Source organism: Hordeum vulgare, chromosome 6H, assembly GCF_904849725.1.
Source record: "Hordeum vulgare subsp. vulgare chromosome 6H, MorexV3_pseudomolecules_assembly, whole genome shotgun sequence".
NCBI lineage: Eukaryota > Viridiplantae > Streptophyta > Magnoliopsida > Poales > Poaceae > Hordeum > Hordeum vulgare.
Window position 1 is genome coordinate 32,885,226 of NC_058523.1, and position 15,924 is coordinate 32,901,149.

Sequence of the window (15,924 nt, forward strand, 5' to 3'; positions counted from 1 at the left end):
TGAATCTGAGGCCCCGCCCGACGATGAACGAAGAATGATAGAGGGCGGTCCCGGCTACCCCGTGGATGGAATCAAGGAGTCAACATCATGTGAACTCCATCAGAAATTCAAGAACATATCCATGAAGGTGGCCGTCGGACAAGCTTTACCTTCTGGCCCCGATGCACGCTGGCATGGCCGTGAGATTCCAGCTGGCTTTGCTAAAGTCGGGGTGGATGAAATCATGACGGGGTTTAGTGATATGGAGCTCGACATAGCTGGACCCGAAGATGAGAGGACACTCGGAGAAGTACTGGGTGGAGTCATCCTATGGGACAAGAACTACATCAAGCTTCCAGGCTCGGCCCCAAGGACAACACCGCCTCCGAGTTGTCGCAGATCACCTACACCTCCATTACCTCCAAGCCCTCCACATGATGTCGGCCAGCACAACACGAGTCCATCTCGATCACCGCCGCCGGACTTGGGTCGTCCGTCTCCGCCGCCGCCCGCTCCGGATACAAAGCATGAGCCTGCCACGGATACAAAGCGGGAGCGTGCCACCAAGAACGCTCCGCCGCCGCCCGCTCCGGATACAAAGCCTGAGCCTGCCACGGATACCAAGCGGGAGCGTGCCACCAAGAACGCTCCGCCGCTGCCCGCTCCGGATACAAAGCCTGAGCCTGCCACGGATACAAAGCGGGAGCGTGCCACCAAGAACGCTCCGCCGCCGCCCGCTCCGGATACAAAGCCTGAGCCTGCCACGGATACAAAGCAGGAGCGTGCCACCAAGAACGCTCTGCCGCCGCCCGCTCCGGATACAAAGCCTGAGCCTGCCACGGATACAAAGCGGGAGCGTGCCACCAAGAACGCTCCCCCGACGATTCCTAAGCCACAGAGCACCCCAAAGCGCAAACGGTCGCCCCTCCCAAAGGTACGTCATGCTAATCTTCCTATCGGACCTTATGATCGTACCCCTTCCATCACAGTATGACTTACACCATAAGCCTGATGACTATACACGCACATTGCAGAAGGAAGTGAAAAAGAGCAGATCACGTGCAAGCCTTCCACATGACGTCGGCCAGCACAACACGAGTCCATCTCGATCACCGCCGCCGGACTTGGGTCGTCCGTCTCTGCCGCCGCCCGCTCCGGATACTAAGCGGGAGCGTGCCACCAAGAACGCTCTGCCAACGATTCCTAAGCCACAGAGCACCCCAAAGCGCAAACTGTCGCCCCTCCCAAAGGTACGTCATGCTAATCTTCCTATATCAGCCCTTGTGACTTACACCATAAGCCTGATGACTATACACGCACATTGCAGAAGGAAGTGAAAAAGAGGAGATCACGTGCAACTGCAAGTGGGAGCAAATCAAGTTCAACTACAAGCAAGAAAAAAAATCAGAATTTCCTCAGCTTGGACAACAGGCCAAACAGTCGATCCCACCCCTCAAGGTGTTAACCGAGAATGTTCCCCCTTCGGCGCAGGGGCTAGCTTTAGAAAGTGCAAAGGAGTTGGCGGCTGCATGTGGTGTCTCGGTTGAATTATTTCTGTCTTCCCAAGACGACAAGATACCCAAGGTTGTGGTAGCCCCTAAGCCACAGTTTGTCATGGGTGAGCCTTTGGTCAGCAAAGATGATCTCCCAACAAATATGCGTTACTTGCATCAATGGTACTTAAGTGAATCAAAGAATGGGAGAACGATGATCGTGCTGAGTGTCCCACAGGAGTACTACGGCCGCCCGAACAAATCCATATCGACTTTGATGAACTCTTCCAGATGTACAATGGCGACGCACTCGACAAATCGCTTATGAGTTGCTATTGTCTGTAAGTTTTTGAATTCGTTGTCTACATATAACTTGTTTAGTTATTTCAATTGATTGTCTATATATAACTTGTACTCTATTATGCAGAATGAAGATTCTGGATTGTAAAAGTAAGAGCATCCTAAATATTGGGTTTATTGACCCAGATAAAATACATATAGTGACGCTAACTAATTATCCCAAGGAGACGGAGGAAAACCTTCTAAGGTTTCTAATAGATCAAAATTTCTGTGACCACATACTGTTTCCATACAACTTCAAGTGAGGGTCTTTACTCTGTTGTGTCCATTCACTTATAAGTGTAATTGATAAGTTACTGACACACACACACACACACACATATATATATATATATATATATATATATATATATATACATGTGCAGCTTCCATTGGATTCTGTTGGACATTCAAATTGATAAGGGAAGAGTTGATACCTTCGACCCATTATCGAGACCCTTGGAACAGTTCCAATGCCTGCAGGACATGCTCCAAGGTTAATTTTAATCATTCTTGCGCTCTATCGGTCTCTTTCGATGATTTTCTGATATATCAATTAATGAAAAACTTAGCAAATCATTATCCTTGTCGGGCAGGGTTTGGAAGCGGTTCAAGTGCGTGACTCCCGGTAACTTTCATGAGAAGCTGACCTTTAGAGCGGCTCAGGTAAGTAGTAGTATGATATACTTCTATTAATTTTCAATACATTTATGATGCTAGATTATTATTTTGATTATATATATTCTATTCTCGTAAAGTGCGACCAGCAGCCACGGGGAACGCATCTATGCGGATACTATGTTTGCGAGACCATTCGCACGTTTACCTCTGAGCACAAGGATCACAGATTCGACGTAAGCAATGAACATTCACACCTCTATTTTTACCCGTCATTCTTTGTTATCATGATTGATATTCATATTCATCTCCTCTTCTTATATAGCACACGGCCATGACGACGAAGGTCCTACCAAAGCAACGCGCGATTGCTGTTGCAGAGGAGCTTGCGACCTTTTTGAGGACGGAAGCTATAGATGACAAAGGACGATTTAGTGTAGCTAGGGGCCATTACTGATGTTCGTCCATGTAATCGAATAGACGGGCTCTAGTCCCGATAATTCAGATCTCCATGTAATTGTATATATATGCTCGCTTGTAAGATAAGTTAATCTTATATATATATGCATAGTTATTTCTATTTAAATTATATGAAAACTAATTCCCGAACACCAAACGAGGCATCACGTTAATCTCCCGAACACCTAAACCCTAAAACCCTAAAACCCAAAAATAATTTCATTCAAAAAAAACCCAAAAATAAGCAAAATCTGAAAATCTTTAGTCCCGGTCCATGTAACGAACCGGGACTAAAGGGCCTGCCCCTGGGGCGCTACGAGGCGCCCACGTGGAGCACCTTTAGTCCCGCGTGTAACAGGGCCGGGACGAAAAGGTTAGGCCTTTAGTCCCGCCCCTTTAGTCCCGGTTGGTGAACCGGGACTAAAGCCCCTTACGGGCCAGGGCTAAAGGCCCCGTCCCCACTAGTGGCCCCCCACGACAACAATCGGGATTCCTCGATCAAGAACACACATGAAAGTCATACAAGGAGCAACGACAAACCGAAAGATAACTGATATTATCACTAATACATCTTGAATATTATCATATAATATAACTAATACAAATCCAGTTGACGTCTCACGGCGCAGGCGATGGCAACCCAAACATAAGGAACCATCACCGGATCATAGCTCGGGTGATATCCCTGAAGAACCTGCCAGGTATTGGATAACCTGGCATCCAACGCAGCCATGTAGCAACGAACGTGCTCGTCCTCCTCCCTGACACGATCACGTACCACCTCCGTGGGCCCGGCTCCCTCGGCACCGATAGTGGCCCACGCGACCGCCACCAAAGAAGCTCTCGGTCGACGACGAGACCTGGATTCCTCACCAAGGTGCGCGCCCCGGAAGGTAGCACCTCCCAGTGCCAACCCGGTGGAGCCCAGTCCTGGACATGTAACCTATCAAGAAGGCTCTCGCCAACCACTCGACGACGAGGATGCGGGCCGGGCATCATCAACATCGAGACAAATTCCTATGAGAAAATTTTCTTATTGTTTAATGTCTTACTTTATAGTTATCATTCGTACAACAATCATCTCATTTGAATTTAGCTAGCGTCCACTACCTATTTTCTCAACATGCAAGTATGACACCAAATATACGATAATAAAACACAGTATATATATTTTGCAAATATTTCTGCAACAACGTTCGGGGCATCAGCTAGTCCCTAGCAAGAATCCTATCAAGAACCCTAGGCGTGGGGATGTCTCACCGGAGGCTTGGGTCGGTGTCGGGGTCGGGGTAGGGGTCAAGGTCGCCGGGGTCGAGGTCGAGGTTGGGGCCGGGGGCGAGGTCACCGGGGAGGACCTGCGGTGACGACAACGTAGAGTGGAGAGGAGAGAGTGAGGAGGGGGAAAGGTAGGGAGTGAGGGAGGGGCGACGACGTAGAGTGGTGAGGGAGAGAGTGAGGAGGGGGAGAGGGAGGGAGTGAGGGGCGGGGCGGTGGTGCAAAGTGGAGAGGGGCGGAGGGAGGGGAGGCGGCGACACAGAGTGTGGAGAGGGAGAGAGTGAGAGAGAGGGGCGTGCGGGGGCGATGAAGACGATAAGTGCACGTCCCACTTAGCACTAGCGTGGGTCGGAAACACGCGCTACTACTATTCTGTTAGCAGTAGCGCCAGTATTTGGGGCGCGCTACTACTAAATCTAGCATGGCGGAAACGGTGGGGCAATATTAGTAGTAGTGTGTTTCTTAAAACAACGCTACTGCTAAGTATTTAGCAGTAGCGACTCTAGTAGACGCGAGCTACTGATATGTACCAGTAGCGCCCTCTTTTATCCAGCGCTACTGCTAATGTTTTGTGTATAAGGTTTTCCCTGGTAGTGCAAGTGTAAGAACTTCAACAACACAACAACACAGTATTCAAAATTCAAGTTCTTCACTAGCACTTGTTGCCATCAAGAACCAAATACTAAAACCTCACATATGTCGTGGCTACTTTGCCATCGCCGCCATGAACGACTTTTTGAAGAAAAGTCAATATCCGCGGAATCATAGCCAAAATCAAGTGACCTTGGAGATGGAGAATGACATGGACATATGTGAATTATTAAGTTAGCCTGTCTGCATCCAAATGTGTTGACCAAAATCATCAACAAGGAGGTTGTAAATGAGGATAGGAAATTCCACTGCCAGCCAGAGTCAGATGAAGAACGACTTCACCGAGTCAAAGACACATTTCAGTCATCAATTGCCAGCAGCTACCCAAGTCGATACAGAAAATTCTTCAAAAGATCTTCAGAAGGAGGTTGTTTGAATGTTGAGGCAACATTCTATATTTGTATTGCAATGTGTTGATCAACTGAAAATTATTATAACCGCGTTAAAAATGTTCTGCCACAATAGCAAAAAACACTGTCGCAACATCAATTCTTCTATAGGCCTAGACCATTACCAGTGTCGGGTGCCAACAAGGTCTATCACTCCTGCTACGCATAGGTGTGGCGGGCAGAGAGTACCGAAATAATTGCTAGTCACAATTTTTGTGCCAAGCACACTGGTTCCCGCCTGCCACTACAATACGCCCACTAGTGAAGGACGCCTGCCCGCCACTAGAGCCATAATAGCAGTGACGGGCACTGGTTTCCGCCTGCCACTACAATACGCCCATTAGTAACGGGCACCCGCCCGCCACTAATGCCATAATAGCAGTGACACGAGGTCAGGTGCGGGCGGCCCTGAGAGCCTGGCCCGTCACTGATGAGCTTTTCTGACCTATCACTGCAAGACATTCCTACAGTACTGCCAAATTTGTTGTGCAATGAAAATTACTAGTAGGAATTCGAGAGGAAGTTTTTATCACACGTGAATAACCCTCAAACTTTAATTTTGTACCACTGATTCCCACCTAACTGAACATGTTATGAGTTTCATGGAAAAGAGAAGTATGGAAGAAAGCAAACCATCAACGAAGCCATAAAAAACCTAGGTCAAAAACAAAAACTAAGCCATTGAATCTATGAAAACTTTTTATTTTACGAAAATGTAAAAAATTTAACGTTAAACCTTTTTAAGCATGGCAAACCTAATATCTGGGACGACATGAAGAAAACAGACATACTCATGACAATATAATTTGCCATGCTTTTTAAAGAAAATTGTCATGCTTGCTGAAGGAAATTGTCATGCTCGCGACGATATATATTTCTCATCGTGTATGTCAGTTTTGTCATGCTTAAAAATCCGACGTCAATTTATTTTATCTGCTCCAAAATATATAAAAGCATAAAAAACTTGTCCATTCTGAACTTATCGAACAAGAAGAGGAGAAGTTTTTTCTTTTTTGATAATAAAGAAGAGGAGAAGTTGCTTCCCCACGTCTCGCTAGTGAAAAGTCCCAGCGCAGAACTCCAAGCAGCGAAAGGAGGGAAGGAGCCATATCCCCATCTCCCACCGACCATTGACATTCGCGCCCGGCCGCCGTCGGATCAACCGCCGCCCCCTCCCCCTCCCCCTCCCGCGGGATCCCGCCGGCGATGGGCTTCTTCCGCCGGATCGCCGGCATATTCGGCGGCTCCAGGGACGACGCCGACCACCACCACGACGCCGGCGGCGGGGACATCCCGCACGAGAAGGTGGCCGCTGCCGCCGCGGCGGCGGCGGCCTCCGGGCACGCTACTAGGCGCGGGTTCAGCGTGCAGGTGCCCGTCCCGGTCGACCGGCCGGCGGCCGGGCCCGTGCTGGCGCCCTGCCCCGCGGGAGACGGCGGCGTCCAGGTAAGTCGGATTGCAACAACCCCCTCTGTACTACGCGGTGACGTGTGTGCTGCCAGCAGCGCCGCTGCTCCTCGTAGGTCTTGTATTCACTAGCGCGTGAGATCTTGGTAGAGCTCTTACTTTTTTTTTAATCTTTCAACCGCACTGCTAGTTGGAATGTATGATTGCTGGCTGAATTGCTGAGTTGATGAGTTCGAGAGCAGTAGCTTAGATGGTGGGAATCTTGGGTGACGATGATCTTGGCCGTCACAGCATCGGATATACTGCGAGTAGAAGGCGGCGCCTTGAACGAATCCAATCTTGGCTGACGGCTGTGGCAGCTTTGTATTGCTTTTTAGCTTCATGTCGTGGGTTTGCTTGGCGTGCTTATGCAAGCTTTAGGCTTCAGGATGTCTGTTTTTTCTTTCTTCTCTTCTGAGAATTACCGTGCAGCTGTAGGTTTTTAGAATTTGGTATTGGTAGGTGACTATGGATACTAGCTCCTTGTCCTGGTGATGCTGCTTTTTTTTTCCCATCAATTTCAGGTTGTGTGGGTGTAGGTTCCTTGTGCAATTTTGTGAAGATTATGTTTAGTCCACCACCAAAAGATGTTTCCTTCTTGGTCATGACTTGGGCAACGTACGTAGTTGGTTTAGCACAGTGATGCCTTTTTCTTAACTGCAATAGAAGGAAGCTGCAATGGTTAAGAAGTAACGCCAACACAGTTTGCTATTCACTCAGAAGAGGGGAGCTTTACAATATATTGGTGAACTTTGTACCTGACTGTCATGGAGGGTTTGGAAAGGAGCTTCCCAAAAAATAAGCAATGTGGATCATTCGTGTTAAAACTTATGTTGTTCATTTAAGGCCATACAATGTGTCTGATAGATTATGATGCACATGGGGTGTCTTTAGAGTAAGAATTCATTTGGTTATTGATCACTTATGTATCCACTCTTCTAATTCTCATGGTTATTAATCAATTATGTAGCCACTCTTCTACAAGCTTAACTCGTTTCCTTTGATTGCCCGGTTTTTTCTAGTTTAATACTTCCTCCGTTCCTAAATAGAGTATAAGTCTTTCTACAGATTACACTAGCGACTACATACGGAACAAAATGAATGAATCTACATTTTAAAGTATGTCTATATACATCCGTATGTAGTCCGCTAGTGAAACATCTAAAACGACTTATATTTAGGAACGGAGGGAGTACTTATTTTAATCTGGTAGGCATACTTTATCATGATTTTTTTAGAGATACCAGCAAGACCTCTGTCCATTCATTAAGTAAAAATCAAATTTTTTTACAAGCACCTCCATTTACGTGGCTTGCAGACTACTCCTAAAAAGAGAAATAATGGGCCTGTCCGCCTTGCACCTACTTGGCCACATTCCAAGCGTAGCACCATTGACCATCGTATAGGCACACCTTTTCCCCCAGCTCACCATACATGCAGGCCCACGAAACGTGGCTAGCAGCAGCATCTAACTGCATACAATGACTAAATGAAAACCCGAGAAACCAACCAGTTGACGAGGACTACCACTACAAATGATGCTGATGACGCAAAGCGCTGAGTAGCATCCATCAGGCAGTTGTGGCCGCCTTCCCCTTGGCGACACTTGTTTTTATTCTTGTTTGTGTTCTTCGCATTCTTCATATGGCCTTCTAGCGCCGTGATGGACCAAGTTAGCAATGGCTCTTGAAATTGAAGTTCACATTTTCTATGTGGCCTGCACAACTCTTTTTTTCCAAGCTTTGGCTTCACATCCAAAAAACCACATGCCCGCGCAAGTAACTCCTGCGCCTCAGACTTACTGTTGTTTCTAAACCCTTCCTTCTGCTTCTGCTCAATGTGACTGCTTCAGTGGGATGTGTTGATGCCATGTCCATGCCGGCCTCCATAGGCACCTGCTTAGAAACAGGACCACGCCTTGATTTAGCAAGAATTGTCACCAGCACTGGCCTAAGATCATGGCCAAGAAGTCACTGAGCTTGCCATGGAAGCTTGTACTCTATAAGTACCAACACATCCGCAGGGCATCTTTTCCATAGGCTCCTCGAGGAGCAGCCTGGATGTCAGCTTAGCTAAGAATTTTTGGAATTCGAGTCCTTGTGCTTTTGGTACTATCCAAGTCCAGCAGTGATTCAAAATTACCAGCTCTAGGTCCTAGTTAATGGAATTGCTCATCTGGTGGTCGCTGTTGACTTGTTGGTTTAGGTGTTCTTCTAGGTCCTGTAAGAATTGTGCAATTGATACTCCGCCAATACTTTTGATAATGTCAATGGCCAAATGGAATAACTAACTCATGATGAGTTTACCTGTTTTTGTTTTTGGTATTTGATGTTAGTTTGCTGAGTGTTGATATTTTCTATGCAATTAGTCTATTTAACTTGAAAGCACAATTTTAGTTGTCTATTCAGTATGTTGTCGTTCTATTTCTCTTTTAAGAGTCCCTTCGGGATGCGAATCCTTTTAGTCTGATTAGATCTGGTATATGACCATTTAGCCTACTCTACCATCGGATTTGGCTCTGGTATTATGTGATGTGTAAAGTGTTCCACGGAATTAGACCTTTTGTTTCTGATTTTGACAGTGTTTAGTCTAGGAACGCTACTTGTTTGATCCTTGAGCAGTTACTGGTGATGTCCTACAGTAATCCCAGGATAGAGATGCACCTTACAGTGCCTAGTGCAAATAGAGTTGTTCCCCTGCTTTTTGTTTAAAATGCTTTTTTTTTTTGCTGCGAATACGATATGATCGTTTTTGTTGTGCATAATTTATGTGATAGTCTATGGTATTGGATAGTGGATATGAGTTACTGTCACCATTAAATGACGAATTAGACCTAGCACTAACCTCTAGGCCTGGGGACTGCACTCGTGTTGTACTAGAGTGTACACAAATGCATAATGTACAGAATTACCCAAATCCATCACCAGTGGTGCCTAGACACTTCTCCAAAGTTTGATGTGGACTTGGACATATGGCTGCTGTTTTGATTACTGGCGGTTGATATAACGTCTACGAATATGAGCTTGGATATGCATCATATTCATATGTCATTCAAGTCATTATGTACATTTTAAGCATAAAGGTCATATGTGGTTTAATAACTTGTTATCTTCCCAGGTCCGACATTGGATCAAGGGCCACAGTCAGTTATTCTAATATACCTTATTTTGTAAGTTGCATAAAATATCTGTGGCGTTGAACGTCAGGAATTGAAGATCGCATTTAGGGATTACTGATCACCAAATCTGTTATAGGACGACATACTTGCTTTGTGTGTGTGAGCTCTGTGGGTTGGTCCATGGGTGGGTGTGATGATCTTAGAAAGAGTTTGTGTGGAGTATTCTCTGTGTTATATGAGCCCACAGTTTTTTCTGTACACTGTTTAGCTACCAAATTTGGTGTTACTTGCCTACTCTTGACGAGCAAATGACAAACACATCACCTTTTTCTCTAGTGGAGCAATATGGAATGTCAGTTTCTTTTTTTTTTGGGTGGTTGTGCTATCATCAACACATTAAAATGTTTCTTTCGTATCATGGCTGCAATGTGAAATCCCTTGTATGTTGTCAACTGCCTGAGATTTTGCTGCTGTTTGAATATGATTTTTTCATACCATGTCTCGTCTAACCAGGGCTTCCGGTGGTATACAAGGAGGTTAAGGATTGACGAAGATGGCGACGTCGCCGATGAGTTCTTGGACGCGGTCCTCCCCGGAAGCTCGGTCAACAACGACGCAAGCCCAGCTGGAAGGTTCCAGGTGAAATATAACACGAGACCAACCGCTCTAGCGATGAGGAAGCAAACGATTGCCGTCGACGGTGACATCCGCCATTGCGTGGAGCACCAAGGGCATCTCCAGTGGGTGTGAGGGCGTACACGCAAGCCTGGGTTCTAGCGTGCCTTCGGCTGCCGCCTCGAAAACTGTCATCCACTCCCCCGTCGGCCCGAGGAGCCAAGGAGCTTTACCTTGTGCCCCTCGCCTACTGGAGCCTCGGAGGAGTGGATCTGGAGTTAATAGCTATCGCACCATTCTTGGTTGAGTGTGTTGGGATCAGGCCTGGTTTCATGGCTGATCAGATCCCTTGTACCACTATTCGTAGCTGTACATTGTTGAACAGTGAGAGGAAAGCAGACAAAGCTTAATTGTTGAAGGGGGGACGTGTACTTCCAAAATAGAGCATCCAACTAAACCCTTGAACTGACGGGGTGATAGCTTTTGTGTGGAATCCCTTTTCTTTTCTTTTGGCCGCTGTTCTCGGTTTGTTCATTTCCTGAATTTTGCACCTGTGAGCTACACCATTTGAACCGCCAAAATGTCTTAGATTTAGAAACGGAAACGGAGGTAGTACTTATTTTGTTGCCATCTACTCGTAGGATGCATCATGGTGGATTATGATGATGATTTTTTTACATGATCAACTTTGCGAGATATTCATATTGACCAAATCAAAATCTTGCACCGTATATGTTATCGTGTGTGTTGCTCTATCGGCTCTGCAACCACAAAATTTGATTGTGCATCATGTGGGATTAGGAATGACAATCCATCCAACTTAAACACATGCAGGATTGTAATGTCTTTTTTAACAAGCAGGAGATATGCGCGTCCATGTATTAAATTAGAAGAGGTTCTGGTTACAAGGGTTACAAGAAGCACCGGCTAGATTCCCTTGGCAGGATTGCAATGTGACGTTGATTTCATTTTTCACACCATCGAGTTTGAATCATAGTTCGTTTAACTGTGTATATAGAACAAGGAGGGGTCTTTTCAATGAGTTGAGTCAATAGAAAAATTCATCCAAGATATAATCCTAAGCCATAAACCCTAGTTTTTCGACAACCTGACCATTGCATTGCTTTCGAGTAAATAGCATAAAACTACCACCTTACAGGCTAGGTCTATAAAAAACTACCTGTTTTCTTATTTTTTTTCAAAAAATATCACAAAAGTGTCAAAAAACCCAAGTGGCCGAACCGTTAAGTTTTTAATGGGTTACAACCCGGCTCCGCATGTCAGGTCCACGTGGGATGAGACTGACGGCACGCGTTGTGCCGGCCGTTAGGGTGCGCTTGGTCTGCTCCGGCGGGATCTAGCCGATTCGCTCCTCTCCCTCTTTCACTACCTCACTCGTTCCCCTCCCTCTCCCCCTGACCTAGGCGACAGTGGTGGCGGCGGCGATGAAGCTAGTCGACGACGGCGAGTCTGTGGGGGGAGACGGCACCGTCCAAGTAAAACACACTAGGTCGTTTGTATGTAACCCTAGATCCCCTCATGGCTATATAAACCGGGGGTCCTTGTCCATGTAGGCAACTTGTCTCATCTAGGGTTAGCTCATACGACCTTGAGGTAGATCAACTCTGTAATCATCATCCACATCAATATAATCAAGCAGGCCGTAGGATTTTACCTCCTTAAGAACTTGGGTAAATACTGTCTCCGCCTCTCTCCTGAAATCCATCGATCCAAGGTCCACAGTTCGGGACCCCCTACCCGAGGTCTGCCGGCTTTGACACTGACACTGGATTTCTTATAGGCTTCAGTTTTTGTGGCCTTCCCTATGGCAGCACTGCTTCCTCCTCACTACCATCCCTTTTCTCCGCTTCCCAAAACTATGAAACATCACCGTCTCCTTCAAACTCTAGCCTTTGTTGTGCAATTTCTTCTTCATCACATCATTTTGTACACCTCTCCTCCAAGCCTTGTAAGACATTTCCCCCCTTTGTATTCACCTCTATCAATCTCAAAGTCTAAAGATGATTTGTCCATCTCATCTTCTTCTTCATCATTGTGTTCTTGTGCAACAACATCTTCAAAATATAACTTCTTGAGTGTTCAAATTGCAACTCTGTTGTGTGTTAAGATTGGCTTCAAGAGGATGAACAACACCATCTCGTGGTAGACTTAACACATAACTAGGCCCACCACTGGGCTGCCTATTGGAACATGTTCTTCACAAAAATTTGCACCCTTGTTAAATTCATCATCTCTGTCATTAGCTTTGGCCACCATGATATTCAAAATTGTGTAATCCGAGTGGTCAGTCATTTCCTCTACTGCCTCTTGACTGTCAAGAAGGAATAAACCATCCATACCAATTTCATTGATCCTTCACATAGTACATGTAGTCGTTTGAACCATAACCTTCTTTAGTCTCAGCCAGTGCAATCGAATTCAGAAATGATATGTCCAAAAGGCACATGGTTCTTTCCATGTTGCCCTTGCCCCGGAAATGTAGCCTCACCTCCCAAATGTCATCATTAAGCATGTTCTAAATTAACTAGTAGTTTGGTTCTTTAGAAATATTTATAACATCAAATCCTAACTTAACTGAATAATTAGTTCAATACTAGAACATAAAATATTAAGTGAATATTTGTTAAGCAGCATTGCTGCATCACTCCTTATAACTGAATGAAAAGTTAAATGAATATCATAGTTTTAACTAAATTAAAACTTAACTCAACATATGGCACTAACAAATCTGAATTTTGTTAGTATAGAAAACCGGGGTTCCTCTCTCTCAAAGATGCGATGGAACACGATGGGTGCAACAGTGTTAGAGAAGAATTGTTTCACCCATAGACTTCCAATGTGGATTCTCTCTTAATAGTACGGGATCCCTATGACCAAATAAAATAAGCACGTAGGGAACATTGTTGGAAATATGCCCTAGAGACAATAATAAATTAGTTATTATTATATTTCTTTGTTCATGATAATCATTTATTATCCATGCTATAATTGTATTGATTGGAAACACAAATACATGTGTGGATACATAGACAAAACACTGTCCCTAGTAAGCCTCTAGTTGACTAGTTCATTGATCAAAGATGGTTAAGGTTTTCTAACCATAGACAAGTGTTATCACTTGATAATGGGATCACATCATTAGGAGAATGATGTGATGGACAAGACCTAAATTATAAACATAGCATGTGATCGTGTCATTTTGTTGCTATTGTTTTCTGCGTATCAAGTATTCATTCCTATGACCATGAGATCATGTAACTCGCTGACACCGGAGGAATACCTTGTGTGTGTCAAACGTCACAATGTTACTGGGTGACTATAAAGATGCTCTACAGGTATCTCCGAAGGTGCCCGTTGAGTTAGCATGGATCAAGACTAGGATTTGTCACTCCGTGTGACAGAGAGGTATCTGAGGGCCCACTCGGTAATACAACATCACATATAAGCCTTGCAAGCAATGTGACTCAAGTGTAAGTCACGGGATCTCGTATTACTGAACGAGTAAAGAGACTTGCCGGTAATGCGATTGAAATAGGTATAGAGATACCGACGATCAAATCTCGGGCAAGTAACATACCAAAGGACAAAGGGAATGTTATACGAGATTATATGAATCCTTGGCACAGAGGTTCAACCGATAAGATCTTTGTACAATATGTAGGATCCAATATGGACATCCAGGTCCCGCTATTGGATATTGACCGGGGAGTGTCTCAGGTCATGTCTGCATAGTTCTCGAACCCGCAGGGTCTGCACACTTAAGGTTCGATGACGTTTTAGTATAGTTGAGTTATAGGTGTTGGTGACCGAAGGTTTTTCGGTGTCCCGGATGAGATCACAGACGTCATGAGGGTTTCCGGAATGGTCCGGAAACAAAGATTGATATATAGGATGGTTTCATTTAGTCACCGGAAAGATTCCGGGTATTACCGACAGTGTACCGGGAGTGACGAATGGGTTCTCGGTTTCACCAGGAGGGGCCCACCCACCCGGGAGTGAGCCCAGTAGTCCTAGGGTGGCGCACCAGCCCTTAGTGGGATGGTGAGGCCAGCCCATGTGGGCTATGGCGCCAAGGAAATAAAAACCAAAAAAAAGAGGGAGGTGGGAAGGAAGGAGTGGACTCCTCCTCCTCCAAACCGAATTGGAGTGGGAGTCCATCTCCTCCTTCGGCCGGCGCCCTAGGGGCTCTCTTGAGCCCCAAGGCTAGCCCCTCCCCTCCTCCTATATATACTAGAGGTTTTAGGGTTTTTGAGACACAACTTTTCCACATGCAACTCAAACCTATACCTCGTAGTTCTTCCTCTAGATCGGATTTCTGCGGAGCTCGGGCGGATCCCTGCAGGAATAGATCATCACCATCACCGGCGCGCTGTCACGCTGACAGAGAACTCATCTACTTCCCCGTCTCTCTTGCTGGATCAAGAAGGCGGAGACCGTCATTGAGCTGTACGTGTGCTGAACGCGGAGGTGCCGTCCTTTCGGTGCTAGATCGGGACGGACCATGGGATGACAGTGATCTGAATCATGAAGCTGTACCACTACATCAACCACGTTTCTCAATGCTTCCCGCTTAGCGATATACAAGGGTATGTGGATCCGATCTCCCTCTCGTAGATGAACATCACCATGATAGGTCTTCGTGTGCGTAGGAAATTTTTTGTTTCCCATGCAACGTTCCCCAACAGTGGCATCATGAGCTAGGTTCATGCGTAGATGTAATCTCGAGTAGAACACAAAAGTTTTTGTGGGCGTTGATGTTTGATTTGCTGCCCTCCTTAGTCCTTTCTCGATTCGGCGGTATTGTTGGATTGAAGCGGCCCGGACCAACATTACTCGTACGCTTACGAGAGACCGGTTTCATCGACCAACATGCAACTGGTTGCATAAAGATGGCTCGCGGGTGTCGGTTTCTTGAACTTTAGTTGAATTGGATTTGACCGAGGCGGTCCTTGGAGAGAGGTTAAATAGCTATTTGCACATCTCCGTTGTGATTTTTGCGTAAGTACAATGCGATCATACTAGATATCCATAGCAGCCACGTAAAACATGCAACAACAAATTAGAGGTCGTCTAACTTGTTTTTGCAGGGTATGCTTGTGATGTGATATGGCCAAAGACATGATGTGATATATTGGATGTATGAGATGATCATGTTGTAATAGTTAATATTGACTTGCAGGTCGATGCTACGGCAACTGGCAGGAGCCATAAGGTTGTCTTTGAACTAACGTTTGTGCTTGCAGATGCGTTTACTATGTTGCTAGGTTGTAGCTTTAGTAGTAATAGCATAGATAGCACGACAACCTCGATGGCGGCACAATGATGGAGATCATGGTGTGGCGCCGGTGACGATGAAGATCATGCCAGTGCTTTGGTGATGGAGATCAAGAAGCACAAGATCATGGCCATATCATGTCACTAATGAATTTCATGTGATGTTAATCCTTTTTATGCACCTTATTTTTCTTAGAACGACGGTAGCATTATAAGGTGATCTCTCACTAAAATTTCAAGATAAAAT

At 45.6% G+C, this 15,924-nt stretch overlaps 1 protein-coding gene across 1 annotated transcript; it reads left to right on the top strand.

Annotated features, from left to right (window-relative positions):
* Positions 1–6,254: 6,254 nt before the first annotated feature.
* Positions 6,255–10,875, top strand: LOC123402950. The gene is made up of 2 exons (XM_045096921.1): positions 6,255–6,649; positions 10,281–10,875. Exons 1-2 carry the CDS (start codon positions 6,410–6,412, stop codon positions 10,515–10,517), a joined length of 477 nt encoding a protein of 158 aa, XP_044952856.1. The 5' UTR covers positions 6,255–6,409; the 3' UTR covers positions 10,518–10,875.
* Positions 10,876–15,924: the final 5,049 nt, after the last annotated feature.

What these genes read in the sequence shown, in the direction of transcription:
- LOC123402950 (XM_045096921.1), top strand. Translation starts at nt 6,410, where the DNA reads ATGGGCTTCTTCCGCCGGATCGCCGGCATATTCGGCGGCTCCAGGGAC. An exon ending in CGGGAGACGGCGGCGTCCAG is followed by an intron (nt 6,650 to 10,280) that starts GTAAGTCGGATT and finishes TCGTCTAACCAG; the next exon opens with GGCTTCCGGTGGTATACAAG.